Source organism: Streptopelia decaocto (assembly GCF_964273445.1).
Source record: "Streptopelia decaocto genome assembly, chromosome: 1".
NCBI lineage: Eukaryota > Metazoa > Chordata > Aves > Columbiformes > Columbidae > Streptopelia > Streptopelia decaocto.
The window spans coordinates 156,166,579-156,188,492 of NC_138663.1; the positions used below are offsets into that span (position 1 = coordinate 156,166,579).

At 39.5% G+C, this 21,914-nt stretch overlaps 1 protein-coding gene across 1 annotated transcript in view; it reads right to left on the minus strand.

Annotated features, from left to right (window-relative positions):
• The window catches only part of PCCA (propionyl-CoA carboxylase subunit alpha), a 287,256-nt gene that overhangs the window by 110,663 nt on the left and 154,679 nt on the right, over positions 1–21,914 (minus strand). Inside the window, exon 19 of the mRNA XM_082058341.1 lies at positions 6,910–7,012. Coding sequence (XP_081914467.1) covers positions 6,910–7,012 — 103 coding nt within the window. The remainder of the gene's footprint in view (positions 1–6,909; positions 7,013–21,914) is intronic.

Sequence of the window (21,914 nt, forward strand, 5' to 3'; positions counted from 1 at the left end):
CCTGAAGAGAATTTATAAAACGAAAAAACATTTCGCAAAGTAACTTTAAAATCAACTTAACCCCAACCATAAAATTGACAGCAAATGAATACAGCAGAGTTTGCTCAATTCAATGTTTATTCATTTTAATTTGAGGTCAAAGCTTGGTCTTAAGTAGATACACGTGAGTTCACTAACTAACTTAAAGCATACAGATAAGTACTTATCTGCCCTATGCTGATGATACAGGATGTATTAAAATAATGATGACAGCAATGCCCTAGATCTGTATTTTATGTTCTCATTTATGTACTACATAATAGGTTCTCTCTTCAAAATACTAAGAGGTACACAAGCCACTTTTCCACCTACACAGATATCTAATAAATTATTTATTTGTTATGAAAAAATAGGAAAAAAAAAATTGCTTTTTCCTAAAAATCACTAAGAACATTCATTAATCAACTTCTCATCGGGCTGAACAAGCTTCTCAAATTTTACATAGAGATTTCATGGCTGTACTATATTTATTTGTTCTTAAATTGGAATTTAGGAAGTTATCCAATATTTTGTGAAAATGGTAGCCCATTTTGGTAGCGATGTGAAAAAAGTAATTCAGCTTTCTCTAGTCCTCTTATTCAGCATTTGACCTATACTGGTCCCTCTGGAAACATATTGAATTTCCATTTGCTCAAAGTAACTTCTGAACTATTTCACCTTACGCTTTAAAAAAAAATAAACAACTTTCATTCACCACAACTTCAATGATAGGAAGCTACGTTATAACTGAAAACATCTGGAAATTCTTTGTCAGCTGAATAGATGAGAAGATGAGGCTAAGTGGTCTGGGAAGGTATGCATCTACTACAGAGATGAAGACCCCTAACAGAAAGGGCTGTTTTGAAACATGAAAAAGGAGAATAACAATTACCTGCAGTGAAATCACATAAATCAGCAAAAAAGAACTCTTAAGACAGAGGATTCCTATACTACAACAAAGAATCAGAAAACAGTTTATGCAAAAATGTTTATAAAAATGCAAAATACAGCTACAAATTCTTTGCTGAACTAAAATTAGGTCCTCAACCTACACATATAGCAATTAACTTCAAATAAAAAGAAACATGACTGTATCTTCTAAAGTGTAATTATTTACTGCTGGTATTTATCTTTTGAGCCTTTGGACTCATCCATTGCTTTTGTGAAAGCAGAGGTGTAGCCTAAAATCAGGATGACCAATCCCTTTTCTACTACCACCTCCACCACAAAGATATTAATAAAAAACATTCTTTGGTTTTATAATTTGGACAACATTCATAACAGAAAATGGAAGAATACTGAAGGAAGTAAGGAGGGCAGGTTATTGCAGTGAAAAGACTGCACTACAATCACATAATTATTTATCTTTCATTCTTTTGTTGAATTAAAATTATACAGTGGTGGACCAATTACATTGAGCTTTATTATTGGATATCTGGTCCAATGTATTTAGGTTCTCCCTTGCTTAGACCACTTACATTCTTTGCTACTATTTTTCTTAGACATTTTAAGCGTATTGCCTACATCAGGGGTGTCAAACTCATTTTCACCGGGGGCCACATCAGCCTGACGGTTGCCTTCAAAGGGCCTAATGCAATTATAGGGCTGTATAAATGTAGGAGTAGCAACATTTATACAATCCTGAAATCACATTCAGCCCCTTGAGGGTGACCACAATGCTGATGTGGCCTGCAGTGAAAATGAGTTTGACACCCCTGGCCTACATTAAATCCATCCACATTGTAAGTCAGTCCATGGCCATCCATTATACCAAAGTCCTATCAGCTGCAGGGGCCTGGGGGCTGCTCACAAGGCAGCTGGGGAGGGCAGGTCCACCACACAGACCCTTAGCAAGGGGACCCCACACTGGCTGCAAGCAGCTGGGAGTGGACGTCCATGAACAGGCAACAAAGCCACCAACACATGGATGAAGAGCATCCTTGGTGGCTGGCATCTGGCTTTGAAGGGTCATTTTAGAACAGTGCAGGGAAACTACAGCTACTAGGTTTGCTCAATATTTGTAGGTTTCCATTTGCTTTTGTCTCTCCCGCCCTTTGGTACTTTGCAGAACACTCAAGCTTTGTGAAGAAAGAACAGACTCCAACCTTCACCAGCACAACCGAATCAGGCCTTTGAATATGAAATAATGAAATAATGAATTAAATACATTTCATAGCCACATTGGCAACCAAAAAGAGCAAGATGAAAAAGAATCCTGTCTGAAATTGAACTAAACAAAAGATTCCAGAGTTTGGTGGAGGGATGCTTCTGGGCTGTTTGTTGCTCGTTTACTTTAGTCTGTTGTAAAGGAGGGTATTCTTCCTTTAAATTTATTTTAGCAGTAAACTTGACTGTGAGATCTTTACCTCCACTGATGAGAGGAAAAATTTTATGCTTAAGAAGAAAACTAATCAAAGCCCAGAATCTGACCATCTGTCCTCCAAAGAACAAAATGGATATATATGACAAACAGTTAATGTAAAGATTCTTCCAGCAATTAATATATAAGACAAAGAACAAAGGAAAAAAGAATAAGCAACATTTACATGAATTCAGTCGGCAAGCTCTTAGTACACAAGCCAGCAGATCCCATCAAAGTTGGTAGATTTTAATTCTCAGGTCAGGTCATAAGAATCTTTAAACTGCGGAAGTGTTTGTCATTATGTTGATGGGGTATCACCACAAACAACCGTCTGGTACTGAAAGTTCTAGTATACTAATTTTATACAAACTTAAATATTAGCATATATGTTGCTGGCTTCAGAATAACAACAGATCTACTTCTACTTTAAAAGAGAAAATAACGAATTAGTAGTCACATAAGTTTTTAACCTCTACTGGAAACAAGAAAACTAATATTTTTGTTTGCACTGCTTCAGGCAAACAGTATTGCTCACACTTGACCGCTTATCTTTTAAGTCCTTCAATTCTGGGAAGCAAGGCCTCTAAAGTGGCGTAAAGCCAGCTCGCATCAAGGACCTCTGTTACAAATAAAGTGGTTAAAAACAGATGGCCACAAAACTCAAATTCCTGAAAAACAGAGAGCAGCGAAGAGCAGTTAACAGTGCGCAACTCATTAAGATTCTCCTGATAAAGGAAGAAATCCACAGATGACCCATAGCCCGAGATGCTGACGAATGATCTGCTGGCAAGCAGCAGGAAGCGCGGAGAGGCCTGCGGCTCGCGCTCCCCGCGCGGAGAGTAAAGGGCCGCACGCTGTGAGGTGGGGAGCTTTCGGCTGGCGAGAGGAGAGGAGTTAAGGTGAAAAAAAGAAAGGAGTCACTGTTGGAAGGGTCCCAGCGGTAAACAAAGTAAATCAGGACGCGGCGGCCACTGCTGCAAGGCACAGTTTGCAGCGGGAGCAAACTTCTGAAGGGGAGTGTGAAGGTGGCCCTCCCACTGGGCTACCTAACTGCACCACGGACTTGGCTATCTTTGTCACGAGTCACAAGGGGACACAACCCACAAAGTCAGGAGCCCGTGTCACACCAACTTGAGAGCAAAAAGTAAATGCAGAAGTTCAAAAAGTGAGGCTTGTGTTTCTGACAGCAAAGTCAATAAAGCGAGCTTTGAATTTCCCCATTTTTTTCCGATGGTATGTTATATATCACGATCAGAAACAAGATTTCTCTTTCCTAGTCTTTGACTTCTCTTCTTTGAAGTTTTAAGGCACTTGTTTTTCCATTGTAAGGCTTCAAATAACAATTCAGAAGATTTTTGACTGTGCTTTATTTACTATATTCTCCTGACTGCAGTGCAACTACAGAAAAAAAAAAAATAGTAAAGAATAACATGTCCTCTGCTGTTTATCCAGTATTAATGGAAGATAAGCATTACTCTAAATACAGTTATGTGGTTACTTGTTTTTTTTACAAACCCAAGATCAGGAACTAATTTTAATACACTATACCTTATGGTTTAAGTGGGACAGACCTCTGGTTACAGTGAAATCCACCTACTGTGATTTATTTCACCAGCTGAGGAATGTTCCAGACACAAATAAAAAAGGAATTACCTCTCCCCAAGTATATACATGCTTGGTTAAGGTAGAATCAGAGTGCAAAAGGTTCTGTCGCTGATCCCAACCTTTAGGGCAGGCAGCCTGTCCCACCTGGCACCCCTTCTTCCAGCCCTTCACCCATGATGCTGGGGGCGCTGAGCTCCCCAGGGGTGCTCCTGCCTCCTCACCCAGCAGTGGAAGGGAATAGCAGTACCACACGCTGCAGGGACACGAGGACACGAGGAACACCCGCAAGCCTGTTGCTTCCCTCCCCACCCCAACAGGATTTGTGCTGCTGCCCCCCCCGGCGCTTGCCCTGCTAAGGAAAAGTAGCATAGGGGACCCAAGCCACTTTTGGAAAGATAAAGGAATTTATGGAAACAAACAAGAAAAATAAGGTCATGCTTAACTACTCGTTTTTGCTTAGTCCATCAATGTCAGACCCACCAGTTGATTATACCAGAGGTATTAGTGTTTGAATGACAAACCAAAGGACTAGAAATCAGACCTCATATATGCCTTGTTAAACTGGACTTATACTACTTGTAACGCTCATACACCAGAAGGGTTTCGCAATCCCGTTTAAACTGATAGACAGGTCTGGACTGTCTCGTAGGGAGGAATGATTTCCTGTATGTTAAAACAATAAACCAGCAGCAATAGCATTACACATTCAGCATCTTTTCTCAGAGTTTGTACCTCCTGGAGAAGCACAGTGCAGTTTACAACTCAGCTGCAAGTAGAATCTAGGACTGACTCATATACAAGCTTGTATGTTCAGTTACCTTTCCAATCAATAGAGACAAAAGCATGGGACTCCTGATCCCAGCTAGTAGACAGGCCCCAGGAGCTCATACAAAGTCCCCGTGGAAAGAAGATGGGGTTTATTATAACTTGGGCTTTTTTATAACAACAAGAAGTACTGTAGCACTTCAAGTCCACTGAGAACTAATGAATGATGCAGAAACAGACACAGAGGTAAAACATGATCTTCTCAGTGCCTCAGTCACAGGATTTCATGCCTTCTCCATCCTGCCAAGGGTACAAACAACATTTCTGAGTGTTCCTAAGGGATTTCTTTCCCTGTCAGTTTGTAGCAGGAAAAGGCTCCTATGGCAGAGGGCTAGGGAATACTGGGGTGTCCTGAATCTCCCATGCGGTACTTGCAGGGACAATTTCTACACTGCTCTGTAAATTCTAGTGCTAGACTTAGGTTATGGTTGGACTTGATGATCTTGAGGGTCTCTGCGAACCAAAATGATTCTATGATTCTGTCTTTGCTCCTGAAGCACCATTCCACAAGCAGGGTGAGTGTCACTGCCATAGAGCAACACTATGTACCAGGTACTGAGAGAACAGTTGTACAAGACCTTCTGGAATTCTTTCTAAAAGAAAGACTACAACTAAAATGACCACCTTCTTTCACAAAGTAGTATAATACACTTGCAAGAGAAAAATTTTAAAGACGCTGACCACAACAACTGATCTTCCCCATATCCCTTTTTACAGTGCACCTGTGATCTACATGGAACAGTAAGTATCCTGCTCTCTATTCATACTCTCACATTTATCATGCATATTTGTAAAATAGAGTGACAGAGGTAAAGGTAGTATTAAAAAGGATATCAGTGAGGCATCTTCTTGTCCCAGTTAGGCCAACAAAAAGATTTTTTTAAAAAGCTAGATTTTCATTATTTTAATTCATGTAAGTGAAAATAACCATCTAAAAAGATGAATAGTTTCAACTGAAAAGCACGTCTTTTAGACTGAAATTTCAGTAGAGCAAAGCAAAAGTGAATCACTGAGACAATACTATCTTCATTATATGAAATATTAACTTAAATGTCCTTTTTCAAAGAAATCTCATGATTCTGAATGCAACATAGGTGTGAACATGACTATAAAAATGTCATGGAGCAGATGTTGCAGAAGTTTCTTCAATTAAGACATGCAAGAAGAGTAAGCAGCTGCCAGAGGTAACTAGGGGACTTCTGGGTTTCTTCATTGTCCTGCTTTTCACCGATTTGAAGAAAAACTAAGAACCTTTGATAACTTTTGCCTTAGAGTCAACAGATACTATGCAAGTCAACTGCTATTAAAAAAAAAAAAAACAAAAACAAAAAAAAACAACCAAATCTCTGTTTGGTTTTGGAATTACTATATAATAGACTTTAAAAGTACTTTCTCTCTATAAATCTACCTTCTCAATACTCCAATTCAACCGGCTTGCATCTTGGCTTCATTCTGCTGCCATTCTTCCACTGCCTTGATCTGTCTTTCTGCCTTTCATGCTGACAACATTGAGTGCTTAAGTAATTATCTTAGAGTATTTGTACAAACAAGAGTTTACACACATTCAGCTGAAGTGACCCAGGCACATCTTGAAACATTGGCATTTTACTATAACCACGTACAGTTTTACCACTGAGGTGCTGAAGAATTCCATTATAGTATGATTACACACTCAACTTGCTTGGTTCTTTGATTTGTTTTTGAGGGGTTTTTTTTGTTTTGTTTTTGGATTTTAACCAAAAACGTAAGGTAAGGTAACGTAACCAAAAACGTAAGGCATTTATTTTCTTACTCTTGTATATCTACAATGGAGCATAAGACCCTAGTTCTAAACAAGACACTAAACAGGATCCTTAATTAGAAAACTAATTTAATAAACAAGTAGACACAAAAATGTTCCACTTGCATTAGCAGAGAAAAATCTTTGTACACCAGTACTATTTAATTAACATAGAGAATCTTGTTTTGTAATTCACAGCAATGCCTAGTAAAGACAAAACATCTATGGTCACTGAACATATAGAGAATTTTATTAGGTGTCAAGGATAATTTACATTGACTTAATACATCTAATTTCTTAGAAAATGAGGAGGACTTACAGAAAATGATGAGCTCTCCTTTGAAACTGCAACTGGGTAAACTCCATCTCCTAGACGCACAGAGAGCTCCCAGCTACTTCTCTTTGATTTCGCAATAGGAATTCTAAAAAAGAAACAGACAGAAAAAGAATTTTTAACAGAGATTTCATGCTTCTTCCATTTTAACCAGAAGCGCTTGCCTCGTCATGAAGGATATAAAATATCATTAATCTATAGACGCAGCTGGAGAGCATACTTGAGAAAAACTACTTAATACATTTTTTCTGTTAAATAGAATATAAGGAGAAAATACACTCCACTTCCTTTCTCAATGTGCCTTGACACACTGGGTACGCTGATAAAGTTATAGGAGGCTCTTGAATACAGCCAGCACTTGCTGCAGAATTAGCTCAAACAGGATGAAAAGCAGATGAGAAAGTGGGTTGCCAGGAGAATAGCAACAGTGATAGCTGGAGTATTCTTTTTAAGGGCAAAATATAATCACTATTTCTTTCATCTCATTCTCAGTAAACCTTAATTAAAGGCCAATTACAGACAAGAGATTCAGCCAAACAAGTAATATGAGTAATTCTGTAATTAATATACATTTTAGAGTATTTCATCCACAGAGCCCTTCAAGGACATCGGAAAAATAATGATATATCATCACAGCCCACATGCAGGATTATACTTATTCCTGCAGCATTCTGTGGCTGCACCAGTTATCAGGTAATAGAAGAAACCTGAATCTTTTCAACTTTAGCTTAAAGAAGCACACCTGACAGCAGAAAAATGAGACCTGAGTCTCCATTCTGGGAAGTTCAGAGAGAAACAGTACTTCTTTTCAGCTATTTTATTTAGATATATATTCAGTTTCAGTTTCCTCATCCAAACTTCCCAACTCTTTTCCAATTTATTGTAACAACTGGTGTCCAAAGGTATGCTACAACTTTTCTGAGTGGTTACCATATATTAGTATCACCAAGCACTATGTTGCCTAAAAAGAAAGTGTGAAGGTGTTAAAACAAAGACATTATGTTGTTAGAGCTTTTCTTCTACACTGATTCTTACACAGATTTAGATTCTCTGTAAGAAATCTATAAAGATAAGGTTCAGCAACTTTAGGTCTCTTCTTAAGGATCATTTCCACTATAATGTTCATCTATTTTACATTAATAGAGCTTACTATACCGTTTTACTGCAGCCTTCGGAGTTTTAAAACTTGGAAATACATCTTTAAGTGTTGTGCCATCTCCCCAAATGGAAGGCTCAGGCTCCCTGAGGAATCAATGGGGAGAAGCACCTGTGAGGCCTGCAGAGGCCACAGGAGGAGAAACTATCTGCCTAAGACAAGCACGACACCCCAACGTGCTAAGGTTTTCAACAATTATTTGAAGAAGGCTGGCTTTTTAGACACATGAAATCCAAGCAAGTGCAAGTTCAGGTACCTAATTAGGCACGGCATTTCCAAAAACTGTGCCTTGTAATGTGTCTGAAGAGGGGAAATGGAGCCAGACAAATAGACGACTACACCAGATTTCACCAAACATCTAACCTCACCTGTATCACAACCCACAAAGTCCATGAAAACAGACACTGAAATTAACCTGTTCCCATACTAATGATGCCAAGTATTACCTTTCGCATTCAATATACAGTGACAATTGTCAAACAACAAATCTGAGGAAATAACTATGGTTTATTTGGTGCAATGACATTTCTCACCACCTCATCTTAAAATTCCTGTGTGTCACCAAAACATTTAGACTGGCCGATAGGAAATGCAACAGACATGAGAGTTCCTGAAGAAGAGGAACAGGAATTTCCTGCACAGGTAGGAGGCAGCAAACTGAGAGATGTTTTCATTGCACTTCCTGGCATGGGAGCACCACTAAGGAGGAACGTAGCAGGTTTTGGCAGAGCCTGGCAAAATTCTCTATAGTGCTCCACTGCAATAACCAACGTGATTTAGCGGTTTATAGCAACTTCGTCTGTCTTGTACAAGAGGTAAGACCTCATCTCAAACGCAGCTTAGAAGACCCGCTTCACTGGTGGCATGAGATTCCTTAAAACCTCGCTGGCATGGCCCCTGCTTCATATTGCATTTGACTGGAAGTGACCTCATGAATCTGGCTGCTGGCCATCAAAGGAAAGACAGTCTTGTTCTCCAGCAGGGATTATTTTTGTTCGGTCCTGTCTTGCTGAGCTTTGTCAAGTGTATCTCCAAACAGGATGCATGCCTCTTGAAAGGCATGGCTATGCCTGGGTTTCAAACAGCCACACAGGCATATAATTCCTCTCTCTGCAACACCGGTGGTCAGGAGGGCAAGGTCCAGAGCTGCATCTAAGTCCCAAGTCCAGGGCGAGTTGTACTTCCCTCCTGGAATTGCTAGATCTATTTTCACAGGGACATTTTTCAGCTTTGCTAAGCAAGCGCCTGTGGCTTTGTAATCCACAGTTACACTGGCTACGACAGATCCTTATATTAGCTCATGGGAATCCTACTTTTTCTTCATTAAATCAAATTCCTTTCAAATAAATTATCTTGTAGTACCAGAATCCATTTTGATCAGAGGGGTAGGGTTTTTTATATTAGTAACAATCACAAAGTCCGAAAGCAAGGATCAAAGCCAAAGTTTCTTGGATACAGAAAGGAAGTTGCTCAAGTCTGTGAACTACTTCAGAAATACAGGAGTTTCCATCAGGCTAAGAAAGGGGCTTCTTGGTGGGGTTTTGTTGTTGTTGTTTTGTTTTGTGAGTTGTTTGGGTTTTTTTAATGTCTGGAAGTCCCAGTGCACAGGAAATAATCTTTGTTCTTGGGCAAGGTTGCTTCCTTGGCTGAGAACTCTTCTAAGTCCTCCAAAGAGAAAACATCTGGACTTCTGAATCTATTTTCTGCTATTCCATGGGAAATGGCTCAAACTTCTGGCTATTTTCAAAAATGCATAACTTTTAAAATTCTACACATTACACTAAAATCTGACATATTCTATTTACAGAAAAAAAAAATACTGAAAGAAAAAAGTAACATCATTTTTACCATCATATAAGACACAAAAAACTTAAGGCGCTTCCCCTCCAACCCTAGATTCAGAATCCACACAATATGTCTTCGACCGCATTCAAGACACCCTCCCTTTCTTCTCCCAGTTTTCACAAATGAGACACCATCCAAAAAATTACTTTCTTTACATATAAAGATCTCCGGCTGCAGGAAGAATCATGAGTTTGGCAGCACGATGAGTGCAGGTAAGGGGGTAGCGGGGCCACCGAGACCTGCGCGCTGGTGTCCCTTGCAGGAGTGTCAGAGACAAGGAAATGGAGAGAGTGAAGGCAGCACCGCAGCCACAAGGACAAGAGGTGGGTGGAGAAGGGTGTTATGAACCCCCTCCGTATAGAAACAGGCAGTTCTGAACCTCTCCGCTCCATATTGTCTTCCGAAGGGAAGTTATCACGAGGAACGGGGGCACAAAGAGCATGGTGATGGCCTGGCTTTAGGTCATAAAGGCGTTGCTCTGAAGTATTTAAGCTGTAAAAACACGTGAACAGTGCAAGAAGAAAAACAGCAGTATTTGCCTGCTTAGTTATTTATCTATCTTCAGCCTCTGTCACTGTTTGTTCAACTACAGATGATGTCATGGTCTCACAATTTATTTCATACATTGCACAGTGCATTATGTCCCTTTTATCCCCAGCTGCCATAAGAGACAGAGGGAGATATTTATAATAACACAGCAATTGTAACTCCTGCTTTCCTTGCAAGATTTCAGTCAGGAAAGCACACAACTGCTAAAAATTTTAGATCAACACATACTTACTGTGCTCATGGAAAACAGACATTAGTTAAACCATTATCTATTCTAATAAAAAACAAGTAACGAAAGAAAACAGACATTCACAAAAGCAAGCCAAGTAAGAACTCTACCCCAGCCGTTTTGATTGTCATCAACCAATTGGATAGAAGGAACTCAATAAAACTACAATTTTCTGCAGTTTGTGGCAAATAAACTCCCCTCTCCCAATTACTGTTGATGATGTAATGAGCTATGATAAATGTCACCTGCTCCTAAAGGGTCAGGAAATTGAGTATAGATTTTTTTACTTCCAATTCAAAATGTGAGTCCTAATGTGTGGAGGGGGGAAACTTAAAAATTCTCTTTACTTCGGATATTTTTGCTGCATAATACTTTACATAAACACAGAGAAACCCCAAACTATCCTAACAAATTCCGCCGTTATGAAAGATTATAAGCATTTGAAAACCACATTATATGACACTCCGTAAAGCTGTTTTTCAATTGTGCAATTACCTATTCAGCAGTTAAATAAAAGTGAAATATTGACTTAAAACAATGTTAATGGTCAAAGAATCATTAAGAAATCCTTCATCATAACTTTCACAGCAGGTGGCCTGTAAAATGATCAAGAATAATGTGCTGGATTCTGTAGCCACCAAGGTCAGTTTCTGCATACAAATCTTTGCAGGGGGAGAAAAAAAGACCTTCAGAAAGTGAGCCATTCATCTGAACCAAGTTCAGAGAATTTCCAGCACTGTGAAAAGATATGTTATGCAAGCACATAGATGTATTCAGTGGGGGTAGACAGAACCAGCTACATGGAGACTACAAAGGAGCCCTCCCATGGCTCATGAATAAGTCGAGGAAATGATCAGAAAAAAATGGAGAGATGTTTAGACAGATGGCCCACTTAAAATGCCTGGGACAGGGCATAAGCAATTTTAATGAAACTTTAGATCTACCATATAAATTGTTTCTTATTTTCTCCGCACTCCCCCCCTCCGAAATCTCAAGAAAGGCAAATAGAAATTTAACAACTCAAACAAGAGCCTATCTTACGATGTAAAAAAACGGAAAAAGGGAAGTAAATCTCGCACTTTTGAGAATTATTGGTTTAATAAGTTCATATACAAAGAAATATCCTTCACAGAACCTTCAACTATCCGTTGAATATAAAAGCAGGGAATGGATAGATTAAAAGAATTCTAAACAGAAGTGTACTGCCAAACAAAACAAAAATCTAAGCTTTACTATCTGGGTACTTTCAACACTTTCCAACATAAAAGTTCATCGCTGCACAGAAGAGATAAAAGCAGCACTTTCACAGGATTATTTTAGGGACTAAAAATTATGTGAAAGGAACCTAGGAATCTGGAATTTTATTCAGCAATTTGAAATATTTTCTACATCTATTCACACACATTTGCTACATATATTCAGATTGATCCATCTATATATATCATGTGTACTTGTCTTTAACAGTCGGTTTTCCTTCTTTCTGCTATATGTATACATATACCCCTTTCACCAAGAGTATGAAAATATACCATCATTAGAGTAAATTATAGTTCTGCTTATGTCATACAAAATAACAACCTCTGCTAGCCTGTGTGTCAGCTGATCAGACAAAGGCTGAAAGAATTACTCAATGGTTATGTCAAAATGGGTTTACATTACATTTTCTTACATAGTACATTAAGATCAATAACAAATATGCATATCTATAGCCACGTACTCTACCGGCATAGTGGCCACAGGAAAAAAAATTAATTATGTGGATGATAAACTATAAAATAATAAACACTGCTTTGAAAGAATGTTATAGAGTGAAGTGTGCTTTGATTCAAAACTGCGTACATCTGGATGCTTCCTTTCCCTTTCACAGAAGCCTTTTGGGGGATTTGCATTGACGTAGGGGCCTGCAATCCAGTGTCCATTGAAAACCTCCAGTTCCTTCACCAGTGAACCCCAAGTCAAGGCCAAAAAAGCAGTTAAAGCTAGACGTTCTAACTCTAGGGTACATTTAATACCAAGATTTACGTGGGTGGTTCAAGCCCTCTGATTTTCATTCAACTGATACCTAATCCTGCAGACAACCTGTGCTCACCCTCTGCAACTCTGAAGGTCTCCAAGCGTGCCAGGGTTGGGTCCCACAGACTGAGCTACCCTGACCCCCCTGCTCTGCAGCTGCCTTCCTCAGTAACCTGGCAGGGGGCAGCAACGAGAGGCTCCTCTGCCAAAGCCACCTCCATAGCCTTAAGGAGAAGGTGTTCCCCAAGCATGCAGGCAAATATCCGCACTTCTAAGCCTCTTGAAAAATCTTTCATGGCTCTTTTAGCTTTAAATCTATCAGGCAAAGGAAGCAGGATTGCCGCTATTGCCCATCTTGCTGTTACAAATTCATATTTGCCGCATGTGCATCCAGAAAATGAAGGATCATAGGATCGTTTTCGTTGGAAGAGACTCTCAAGATCATCAAGTCCAACCATAACCTAACTGTGGCACTAAACCATGTCCTTAAGGACCTCACCTGGCATGTTTTAAACCCCTCCAGGGATGGTGACTCCACCACTTCCATGGGCAGCCTATTCCAATGCCTGACAACCCCTTTTGTGAAGGAAGTTTTCATAATATCCAATCTGAACCTCCCCTGGTGCAGCTTGAGGCCATTTCTTCTCATCCTATCATTTGTTACTAGAGAGAAGATCTGGGTTAGTCTCCCTCAGCCTGGAAGGGCACTAGTGAACTCACCAGCCTACCCTGCTGATGGTAGGAAGGAATAAGAGATTCACGCAGACTCAGAGAATGCAGCTTTGCAGACTGATGATGCATCCTCTGGGACAAAGAGTTTTAGTGTTTGGTCCTATGCCAGAAAATTTCTGTGCACGTTGCATCTAACAAACTGGATGAAACACAAAGCAATCCTGGGAGCTGCAAGTAGAGCCCAAGACCTCTCCGTTTCAAGGGCGGGTGAGACCGCCCAGTCCCTCATCAGATGCCAACATACCTTGGAAATTACAAATAAATAAATGCAAAACATGGTATCTGAAACTCTTCTTCTGTGACATGTCAGGGTCTACTTCGGCATTTGGTTTCTCTCGGAAAAAGGAAACATCACAAGCATTAATGCTGGAGAAGAGATGTTGCTCCTTGTCTCACTGCAAGAATTTGTGAGATGAGAAGCAAGGAAGCTTCAAATCACGCGTTCACAAGTACAGAGAAAAGACATTTAGTTTCCATATAATGAACAAGTCTGTGCTTCTGATTTGTTCTTTCAAACCATCTTTCATAAATCAGCAAAACTATTTACCAAAGAACTACTTGCAAACAGGTGTTTTTAATCAGATCAGTCAACAATATTGACTTGTGCATGCTGACAGTCCTTATAGAGAGAAATCCAAAAACCTGTTCATCATCAAAACAGATTTTGGGCTATTTCTCCTCCACTAAAGTATTTAATTTCACAACTTTGTTTCCCTCTGACACTCTTTATTTTTACTAAGAGTTTACTTTGGGCAGTTGGAAAAACTGATAATAATAACACACTCCATAAAACAGAAATGCCAAACTCCTTTTCCTGTAGAAATTCTCCTTGAACAAGAAAACTCTTTCTCTTATTGTGCAGATATTTAGGAATAGTCTTACAATAATTATCTCACTTCCTTTTAATGCTCCAAGAGCTTCAGAACAAATCACTGTGATGCAGTAGGGAGGACTACAGCTCTTCTGTTAGCATCATCCAGTAGCAGTTATGTTCTTCCATGTAACATTATGGTCTTGGAATGCAGGTGTCTGTTGGGCAGCCTGCTTCCTGCACCTCCATTCAAACATTGGCTGTGCCTAGGAATAATGTGCTACTCTTCATTTTCTCTTAAGTTTAGAATATTACAGGTTTCCTGTGCATGTTAAAAATAGGAAGCAAGCAATCTCTAAACTACTAGTATGAAAACAGAGATGAAATTATTAGAAGATCACCTACTGATAAGTTTGATAAGGTAACAGTCATTGAGTTTTACAACTACACATAAGACAACATTCCATACTCAATTATTTTTTGAAACATCCAGCTAAACTCCATGTTAGGCTCTTGCTGTACTCATCCCAGTAGTGAAATCTGCCTGACTTGTAGCCTACTAATCTCAAACTAAATTGCCAGTAACCACTGCAAACCTGAATTCAAAACACATTTGCTGCTTTAACCTGTCATCCCTTTTGTCAGAATTTAGGATTTCAGTTATTCACCCACTTTTTCAGTAGAAGTTCTGGAGAGTATGATATCTCAGAAGTAATCAAGACAATATAGAGCAGCTGTGAGAACACCAGCATTTTACTTGAGATGGGGAGTAGTTCCCAAAGCGAATTATCCCAATCATCTGCACTTACGCTGCTTTGGCTCACATTGCAGAACAGTCTGAGAACACAGGAACCAGGCTCCTCTCTGATGCAAGTAAGGCACAAGCCAGTCTCCAAACTGCACCCAGCACGCTCCAGCCACAAATGGGCATTCGGTGCACAGGACTGGACCAGAACTAATCAAAGGTCAAATATATACAAATGAGGGTATCGGCTCCTCATCATGAACTAGAAATCTACTTGTACTGGTACACACTTTAATGACAGATTAAATAGTGAAGAATCTCTTATTCACATAAAGAGATTTTGATCTTAATGACAATTTCAGCAACTGCACTGCCTCAAAACCATAAGCTCAGTATTTAGTTTAGATATTGGGCCATAGTCTAAAAGGTAAGTAAAAACCTAATACTTTAACTCAGGCTCAAAAGCCCTTCACAGAACCACAGAATGTTAGGGATTGGAAGGAGCCTCAAAAGATCATCTAGTCCAATTCCCCTGCCAGAGCAGGAACACCTAGATGAGGTTACACAGGAATGTGTCCAGGTGGGTTTTGAATGCCCTTATTTAGTTGCATCAATACAAGTTATATTAAGAGGCGCTGAGCACCTGCCAGCTCCTCTCAGTTGAAAGCAATGAGAATACTGCACAGTGCAGGACATTTAAAAAAAAAAAAAAATCTTTCTGCCAATCTGGAAGACAAAATACATACATTAGAAGGAAATTTAAAACTTCCATTTTTAATAAAATCTTGGCCTAACATTCCAGTGCGGCCTCTATCCTGTTATATAATAGTACTTTCTTGAACACACCACTGTTTCTCCAGCTATCGGTAATTTACAATTACAATCCCCAGAAAACACATTAACCTAATTCTTTCTTATTGCAAGATAAACATCTACACCCATAGGCTGTCATATCCACCACTAAAGGTAGTAACATCTGACCGATATTCAGCACTTCTTTAAAGAAGAATGTTTTTAAGACCCAACACAGTAAAACCTGTCAGTACCTGCTCAACTTCCTAAATGAAGCACCAGAGCAGGAGTGAGACAACTACTACAGTCAAAAGAAAAACATCAAAATAAGGCCACCTCTGAGGAAATCTGGCAACAGCATCAGGAGTAAGAACAGCCTTCTCCAAGGCTCACAGGGAACACAGCAAACCAAACACAAACACCACCACCACAACAAAATTGTCTTAGAGCCAAACTGAAAATACCTTCTTCTAGAATACCACCTCCAAATATCTTTTTGAGGTTATTGTTAAGTACTATGTATTGAATGCAGCCGTTCCTGTATTCAATAGTTTCATTTAGGTCTCTCACCTAAGACTTACTACAGGTCCCTTTTGGTCTCAGTCCCCTCAGAACTGACCAGATTATATTGCCAGAAGTATGGAATTTCTGCCACACTTTGTAATACCAATCAATTGACTTGGTCTCTCTGAAGCCTGTCAAATATGCAATATCCCAAAGGTCATTATTTAAAACACAATTATACTCATTTTTTCATGAAACCTGGAAAACCACAATGCTTTCACCAGATTTCAGCAGAGTTCCAGGGTATTGCAAGAGCTCACTGGTCACACAGAGCTTACCCCTCCTGCAAGCTTGGTTGCCGCAGAACCAAAGTAGTACAGCCATGAGCTTAACCATCTCATGCCAGTGAGACCAGTTTTGTAATACAGCTGCACTGGTTATATTTGTTCTGTTGTGATTTCTCTTCCAGACAAGACTTAATCCAGGAAATGCATAAAATGCACATTCAGGCTGGCACACAGTCCCAGAAAAGGATGGTCAGATTTTCCCTTACTAACCATCCTATATGCAACAGTGTAAGAAATAGAAACTAGCCAAAAACAGTGATTAGTTCGCAACAATATATTTTTTCTAGACAGTGGCTAGCTTTTTAAAAAGATGCTTCTTTACTGCACAGACAGGATCTAGTGCTGTGTGACAGCACAAATATCGATGACGTATCTACCAAACCACAGCCCAATGTGATTAGAGGATTTGGCTAAAGGTACTTGTGCCAGTTTCCGCCAGGCAATGTGATAGCTACTTCCTCTCCCTGACGTGTCAAAAATGTGGCACGTTTCACAAAATCTAAGGCTTTGTTCTCTGTGTCTTCTGCACTAGGTTCCTACTAAACAAATTAATGCCAATAATTCTGTTAAGTTAAAGAGGAAAAAAACAGCAGACGAGAAAAAAATCCCCAAAGTTCACTAAAAATTATGTTAGATAATACAGAACATGTGCATCTGCAGTAAGTACTAATTCTTCACATCTAGACAATCACAGTACATAGCAGAGCTCCAGTGACTCACGTTACCTTCAAGAGATCTTTTACTGCACTTGCAGCTTAGCTCCAGAGTTCACACCACTGAGCTTTGACCACCTGGCATTAACTACCTTTTCCCTTTAAAATTAATGGAGAGGGAAAGGTACCTCTCCTCAGTGAGTTAGACCTTAGGCTGAACTACTTTTAGGTGACACTTACCTGTATTTATTACAGTACTGAGGCACTATCAATCTGGGCCGCAGAAACCCAGGCTCAAATTGTATTTAACAAAGTCATATATATTCAAAAGAAGATAAATCTCTATTGCCTCCATATATTCTCATGCTTTTAATAGGACACCTGCCATTGTTCATATTTTGGTCTCACAAGTAAAGAGAAGAAAGGCAATAACAAAAAAACAGTGTGTAGGTTTCTTACTTAGCATCAGATGTGAATGAAAGAATTTCAGAAGAAATTATTAGTTAAACTAGGCTTGATTGTGAAAAATTTGTAACAGCTAGCACCTTACACTCAGTATTAATAAGAGACTTTTGTCCACTAAGCTTTCTGCGGGCTAAAGTGGAGAAGTCAGGCTTTGTAGGTAGGATGGATCCAAGGAGTAGCAGTAATAGATCTGCAAAGTAAAGTTTAACACAAAGCGGGCCTTCTATTTAGATTCCCTCTGCTTATTTTGGGGAGAATCATGATCAGTATAGCATGGGAACACAAAAATGGCCATAATGGGTGGCCCAAATATCCATCTAGTCTAAGATTCAGTGATCAAAAGTAGAGTTAAATTAGGTGTAAGAACTATACAAGAATGTAGTCACACCGCTACAATGGACTTAACTATAAGTTCCTTCTCCTTCTTTGCCTTTTGCCAAGACAATTAGCACTAATCAAAGTAGTTCAGTAATTCACAAAGCAAAGAAATACATTTCCTAAATATAAAACATTTTTCACATACACACACAAAGCATATAAATAACATGACCCATATATAATATGTGCCATATAGGTATATTTTTACACGCTATGGAAAATATATTTTCCTTAAACATCAAATTATTATTTAATGAATATGGTTACCATATTGTTAAAAACACAGTATTGTTCCTCTTTCTTAATACGCTAGTATGTAAAACTATATTTTTCTGTGAAAGTTCCTGTTCTATAAACAACTTGTCTGTGGTCATGAGGATGTTAAAAAAGAACATCAAGACTGTTTTTTCTGACACAGAAAACACAGACACATTTTGAACAGAAAAAAGTAAAACTGTTGCACAAACATGACATGACATACATTACCTATCTGGTTTTGATCCAGTGTCTGCAGCTATGCCCACTGGTATTTCCTGAAAGTTTAGATGGAAAACTACCACTCATCAGTAAAGAAACAATCAAATAGCAAGGGAAGAGCCAAAGCATTTTCAAAACACACCTTCAGAAGTAGTGTGCAGCATCTGAGAGAGAATACCTTAGGAAGATATTCAGAAACAGTTCTCACTACTTTGCCTTCAACCTTGACCCTCCTTTTGTGTGCTCCTGCTGATGGAAACCATCTGCGACAACAGCCATGTTCCCTCTAAGCGCAAAGCCTCTTCACCCATATGCAAGATAATGTCTCTAAAATGCAAATGACTGCAGGCCTTTCTGGGCCTTCCTGTGTGATATAAGCTGGCCCCCTCCTCAAAGAGTTGCATTCCGCTCTGTCACGAAGGCATCCCAGAAATCAATTTAGGCAAGTGATAAGCTCCAAAAAGACTTTATTCTTACCAGAACTGTTCCAGGCTGTGAACGCGACGATTCCTCAGAGCAATCCAACTTTTCTAAACTGTGGCACAGCAAAACGCTATCAGTTCTCACCAGCCCTCGCTGCTGGGAAGACACATGTGACTGACTGAAAGCTGAGGAAGTTGAAAAGAGTTGTGGAATGGTGCTGCCATGCCCAGCATAAGGAGACTGAAGCTTAAACGGCCACAAGACTACCAGGATTTTGGAAAACACTGGAACAGAGATTCACTCCGTTTACTCAGAAGAGTTCACTTAAAATAGGTGTTAAGAAAAGGGAAAAGGAAGCCTGAAGTAAAGGCAGACACGGAATGTCCCAGATCAGAGTAGAGAAATCACAGCTAGTAGAGGAATAAGGTGGCCTTAATGTTAGTAAACATCTTAAAATGATGGTGATTTGCCTGAGGATAAGAGTCACAGGCTATGAGGATGATTAGGGGCCTGGAATACCTTTCCGATGAAGAGAGACTGAGAGAGCTGGATCTGTTCGGCCTGGAGAAGAGAAGGCTGAGAGGGAATCTCAATATTTATCAATATCTCAAGGGTGGGTGTCAAGAGGATGGGACCTTTCAGTGGTGCCCAACGACAGGATGAGGGGCAACGGGCACAGACTGAAGCACAGGAGGCTCCATCTAAACATGAGGAGAAACTTCTTTACTGTGAGGGTGCCAGAGCACTGGAACAGGCTGCCCAGAGAGGTTGTGGAGTCTCCTTCTCTGGAGACATTCAAAACCCACCTGGACACATTCCTGTGCGATCTGCTCTGGGTGAACCTGCTTTAGCAGGTGGGTTGGACTAGATGATCTCCAGAGGTCCCTTCCAACCCCAACCATTCTGTGATTCTGTGAAAAACAGATTTGCTGCAGGGGGGTGTGGGGCAAGTGTAGGAGTTAGTAGTGTTCTCACTAGTTCAAGGAAACAGAGAAAAGCTGCTGGTATCTCCCTTGTCTAAGGACATGAAGGGCTGGGTGCAGCCAGTGAGGATCTGCTATAAATTTCATTGTCTGGTAGAAAACTGGGCAGCAGAGCCTGGAGAATATAATTCCTGTGTGTGTAATGTGTATTAGATAATCTGCCAATGGCAGAGAAAAGAGCCTTGAAACAGGTACCACAACACTGGGGTAAAGCCAGAAGCTTAAAGCCTAAGAAGCATGAAATTTAACAAACTCCTCATATTTTTGGGGATGCTTTTTAAATCTGGAATTCAACAGGAAAATATTTATTTGTATTGTTACACTACTAACTGCAGCAAGATGAATTTTCTTAAGCTTCACAGAAAGAAAGGATAAAGACCTGTCATCATCTCCTTTCTAAAGTGCATGGGTAAACATCCCTGGTATCGAAAGCATCGGATCCTGTGCCGTTCCTTCCTGTCCAGTCTTTCTCACACTACGGGATTTGAAGGCACATGTTAAAGGGAAGTCACAGCCAAAACATACTCCAAGCACCACATCTAATTACACGGAGAAGTAAACCACTAAAGCCTGGTCTGTGAAAGATATTAAAGAATCATCCATAATCACCAAAGGAAAAGTCATGTGAGAAGTCTCAACACAGACCAAGGGAAAAACATCCAGGCCTTGAAGCACTTAATATGAGCCAACAAAAATCAGAATATTTTTATTTAAAGCACCATCTATCTCAAGTATCCCATCTGAAATACGACGACATATCCATGTAGTTTTTCCTTTTAAGAGTCACACCACCACCAGTTACAAAGATAAAAATACGTAGCATCTGAGGTGGAACAAAGATGGCTACTCTCAAATGCAGGTAGAAGATCACTGGTTTTGAGTTGTGCAAGTCTCAAGCATGAGATTCAACTCCAAGACAGTGAAGAGCAGCACAATTAGCAATGGTACATCTCAAATACTTTTCCCATTAGAATTAGACAAATCTACGTTGTCACAGAGCAACAAATGGGCCTGTGGTCTCACATATAAAGAATGAAAAATGTTTGTTTGGGGGCTTTATTGTGGGTTTGTGCTGTTGGTTTTCTTGTTTTGTTTTTAAATCACTTGGTAATGCACATACCAGGAAAGCTCTCCAAGACTGCTGAGAGAAAGGCAGGACTTGTTTGTCTTGTGAAAATGTTTTTTCGATATTTTCACTTAAACACACACACAAAAACTATGCAGAATTGACCTGCCTCTCTAAAAGCTGAAAAGAAAGAAGTCTTAGCTCAATCTTGTATGTCTACACTCTTAATCTTAGCCTTAAACAAGACTGAATTGAGCACAACTGCACTGAAGGTCAGCTTCTATACTAGCATATCAAATTTCAAGCCAACAGCTCTTTTATTTAAAATATGTTAGATAAAAAGGTAATATGCTCTCTGTAAGAGTTCCCTTGAGGTTAGAAGAACCAATAAATTAACTGTTACCATATGTTTGGCTCCTTTTGGCAAAATTCAGTAACAAAACACTGCCAAACCTCTTTTGGCAGGTAATAATATTTGGTAGCTTATAGTACAACTTGGGGAAAAAAGGAAACTGGACAGAAAGCTTGAAAATTAATAGAAGAAACTGCATTTCTATCCTTGTATAGTTAGCTACATCCTATTGAAAGAAAAATTGTAACAAAGTCAACTCTATGGATCTGATAAGCAGCTCTCGCCTCAAAAAGAGCTGTATCAAATGGAAAGCCAAACACTCCACCTAGTACAGTAATGCAAATATTCTGCATGTTTGTTTTAAACAATGCTAGATATGTATGATATATTTTACAAATGAGAAGCTTTGTAAAATTAGTATTCCAAAGTCTTAAAATGCATATTATTGGGGCTTTCATTATAGTGGGTTT